The sequence below is a fragment of the Triticum urartu genome, chromosome 6A (assembly GCF_056163025.1).
Source record: "Triticum urartu cultivar PI428250 chromosome 6A, HENAU_Tu73, whole genome shotgun sequence".
NCBI classification, from domain to species: Eukaryota; Viridiplantae; Streptophyta; class Magnoliopsida; order Poales; family Poaceae; genus Triticum; species Triticum urartu.
In genome coordinates, this window is record NC_141878.1 from 70,217,262 (window position 1) to 70,221,306 (window position 4,045).

A 4,045-nucleotide genomic window follows, 5' to 3' on the forward strand; every position below is an offset into this window, starting at 1 on the left:
CCAGCCGATGACTACCCACCAGCAACTACTTCAGACAGGTTAAAAAAAGCAACTGCTTCAGACTTCACCAGGAGAAATGCTCAGCTCTTTTTTTCCTTTGCTAGAGAAAAAATCAGTTAAGCAGGAGCACTTGTTTCTGACTGCACAGCAACAGCCAGAGTTACCAAACAACATTATGAAAACCCCAGAAGCAAAAAAGAGGAGATGAAAAAAATCAGGCGAACAAGCTTGTTATTTCACGCGCCTGTGAAAAAGAATTTGTAAGTTGGCAACAGACAGACACTCACTCACTCTCACTCTCACTCAGACACCACAGGTGCTTGTTTCATGGCGTTACAAAGGAGCAGCACCAACCACAACTTTACTCGACACACACACACACAGAGGAGACAATGACTGTCTAGGCTATATGTGTAAGAAACAGAACCTAACCAATCAGTAAAAAAAATGAAGAGAGAAAAATGTGTAAGTAACAAGATCAACATGTGCGAGAAGATCAGAAGCACGGGACATTCTCGGTCTTCATGACCAGGTTGCACGTCGAGTAGATGGACGCAGCGGCAGCTTGCACTGCCCACTCACTCTCGGAAATCTCCGGGTTCTTCAGCTTCCTGCACAGGCACATTGGGAGTTGTTCAGCAATACATTCAATTCGCAAACACAAAACCATGTACGGTCAATATGGGATTATGCGGTGATGAACTAACCATAGTTCAGCCATTGGGCCTAGCAGTGGAGCCTCACAGGTCACTTGTTTTAGGCCTTTATCACAATTCTGCAACATTCCTTGCACTTCCTTCAACCGAATTTCCTGCAACAAGTAATTGGCATGATCAGGAACATAGCAGCTTGAATGAGCCTAAGTCCCAAGATCATAATGCGACATGCGAACTGCATGCAACTGATATTACCAAAATGAAATAGAGCCCAAGTCTCAAGATCATAAATTAGTATTGATGCCTGATCAAAATCAGTGAGAAAGAACCTAGACTCTTATGTGTCAGACATCAACAAACGATAATAAAAGTGATTCAATGCCACAACTTTCATCAAAATACTCACCAAGTGCCTTCCCTCCTCCTGCAGTGTTCTTTCCATCTGAAGGAATAGAGACCTCCACCGTGCAACATGTTCTTCTGAAGCTGTTTTTCCCATGGGCCCAGCTTCAGAAGAATGTGCAATGGACGGTTCATTCTCTTGACTAGATGAGAATTCTGTTGATATCAGGTGCGGCAGTTCAGTTTGAAGAGCATTCCTCACTCTCTTCCTACTGCGCTTCAAAGCTTCAAGGATGAAGAAAGAATAATTAAGTGGAATGCACAGGTTACAACTTTAAATTGTATAAAGTTGTTTACTACAGAAAACATACCAGCAAGCCGCCCTCTTATGTCCTGCTGTAGAAGCTCCAGCCATTGAGAGGCAACACTGGCAGCTGGTCATTAAAAGGCAAGAACACTGTCAGATGCGGATATTTCTATAAAAAGCTAGTGTAGTGCTTGCAGAACATATGATTAGCGATCTAAGCAATCGAGCATACCCTTAACTGATAGCACAGTCATGTAATCATGTTGAGATTCATGATCCAGTGTACTACATGTCCTATCCGAAGCCATGGTGACTGTTGATGAGAGTTGCAATTTCAGATTGTCACCATCCTCTGCGAGGAATCTTGATGCGGTAGGCAGCCCATGATGAAACATCGCATTATTACCTTCCATCATCAAATGGCACTTCATCAAACTATCCCCATACTTCTGGTCCTGAATTCTCTCTATAACTTCTTTACCTCTTTCACCTGTTTGGCCAGCAAGACCAGGCTGGCTTGCGTTCTCAAGCTCCTCAGAGCGTACCATTGCCTTTATTATGGAGTATACTTGCTTGCTATTTCTTACATGATTTATGATTCCTGGATTCAGCCCAGATAATAGGCCACTAGGAGCAGCAACCTTTGTGAACTTAGTCTGTTCATTCTGGGTAGAAGTGCTCCTCTTGAGCTCATCATCCCTTTTCCGCTTGGGCGGTCGACCACGTGGCTTAGGTACCACTGCAGTTCCATGGGTTGAAGAAAGGAACCCATTCTGCTTCATTTCTCTCCACTTTCTATGTGACTCACTTTCTCCTGTAGCACCAGTTGTACTACCACATTCTGATGGATCACTAACTTTCGACTGACCCAGCTTCTTGTAAGGAAAGAACGGATTTAGCTCTGCCGCATCAGAAGAACCCACTCTATTAAGATCCAACCCAAGGGGTGCATCACTCATCCTATTTTCACCGCGTTTTGCATCAGGCTTAAGTTGCAGGTCTGTCCGGATGTTCTCTTTGCCACGTGCCAAAGGATTGGCATCATGCAAACTTCCTGCCAGCACTGCATCAGAAGCACGGCCCAAGGTCAGGCAAGCAGGTTCTAACTGCAGAAGTGCACCAGTCCGAGGCAATGAAGGGACTCCATATTCACATTTTGTGGCGCCTTCAGCAGAAAATTGTGGTATATCCTTCTTATTACATGGATGGACACATCCCTGTGCTTGATCTGAAGATTCCAAAATCCCCACCCTCGGATCTGCATGATAGAAGCAACAAACATGAGCAAATCAATTGTGAACATAAATGCTCTCTAAATTTACATGACAGAAGCGATGTGCATGTGTTGTCACTGAAAGGTGCTAAGCTCATTCTACCTCATTATTCCTCAACAGAAGCAAGGTAAAGAATATGATGAGCCACAACCCTACAGCTACAAGTGTTAGATGTTCCAGTGTAGCCACATACATAGATCCTCTGCCAAACATTAGTGCACCATCTCAAATCTCTGTTCTATCAATAATTAATTGAAGGACCTCCTATTAAGGTCTCAAGAATGACAGCAGCCCAAGAATTCAAAATTATTTCTTGCGAGTAAGATTAAATTGCTAACAGGAATGAGCTAAGGGTGTCATCGCCAGCAAGTTTCACGCATCTAAGCTAAGAAGGGCTGCTATTCACAGGCGCTAAAATCAGCTGCCAATTGTTTGTTCCTGAGCAGAGTAGAACAAAAGAAGTGTGTCTGGCCATTAGATCTGTTGTGAGACACTTTACTACATACACTGTGCCATCTCGAATTTTAGTCCTACTGGTGACTTCAAGACTGCTAGCTAATGATTCGAGAACGGCAGCAACGCAGAGACAGAACCGAAGCTATGTTTGCAGCTCGCGCCGCGCTAGAGCAGACTAGAAGCACGGGAGCAGCACAGATCGAGGCCACCGAGGAGGTGAGGACCCACCTCCCAATTGGGCCGCCGGAGCCGCACCGCACGCCTCCGCAGCGCCGCCGCCCCCGCTCCCGGCCGCCCTCCTGGACAATTCCTGCAAAGAGCGCGCACCACGAGGTCAGCACCACAGTCCAAACAATCAGACCCAAGAACCAGACGCGGAGAGGAACCCGCCCGAGGCCCACCTCGGCCGTCGGCGGCGGCGGCGGCGCGCCCGATCCGGCGGGATCCGGCAGGGCCGAGCGCGGGCCCGCGGGGTCCATGGGAGGGCCGGGGAGCGCGGCGCGGGGGAGGAGGGATCTGGGCCCTAGGGTTTCGGGGGCGGAGCGGCGGACGGGAGCGGGGAGAGGGGGAGGGAGACGCGAAGCTCTGCGTGATATTTGAAATGGAGGACGTGCCTCGTCGCGTGGGGGTGGTGGGGTTGGGGGTGGGTAGGGAGAGCCGGAGGGGGTCTCTCGCCCTCGCCAGGGTTTTATGGGTGCGGGTTTTTTTGAATTCGGGCGGAGGTGGGCGCGGTTCCGATGGCGCAGCATGTGGCGTGGCGTGGTGCGTGGGGAAGGGAACCGGCGAATGAATGAATGGATGAATATCCGGGGGCTAGCCTCGCTTTTGATTTCGATTTTTGAATCGCAGGCAGGAGGGGAGCGCGCCGTGCCCTGTCCGGCGGCCCGTGCCCGTGCCCACCGATGGCTTTGAATTTTACTTTCCGAGGGGTGGGAGCTCTCGTGGGATTTGAATTTCGGGGGTGGAGTCTGGAGGGGGCGAGCTTCGGGGGTTTGGCTTCTTGGCCCGTC

At 49.0% G+C, this 4,045-nt stretch overlaps 1 protein-coding gene across 1 annotated transcript; it reads right to left on the bottom strand.

Moving 5' to 3' along the window:
* Positions 1-205: 205 nt before the first annotated feature.
* Positions 206-3,697, bottom strand: LOC125514459 (uncharacterized). The gene is made up of 7 exons (XM_048679801.2): positions 3,437-3,697; positions 3,264-3,345; positions 1,538-2,563; positions 1,370-1,432; positions 1,063-1,283; positions 708-811; positions 206-611 (listed from the first exon to the last, which is right to left on the bottom strand). Exons 1-7 carry the CDS (start codon positions 3,512-3,514, stop codon positions 497-499), a joined length of 1,689 nt encoding a protein of 562 aa, XP_048535758.1. The 5' UTR covers positions 3,515-3,697; the 3' UTR covers positions 206-496.
* Between the last annotated feature and the right edge of the window lie 348 nt (positions 3,698-4,045).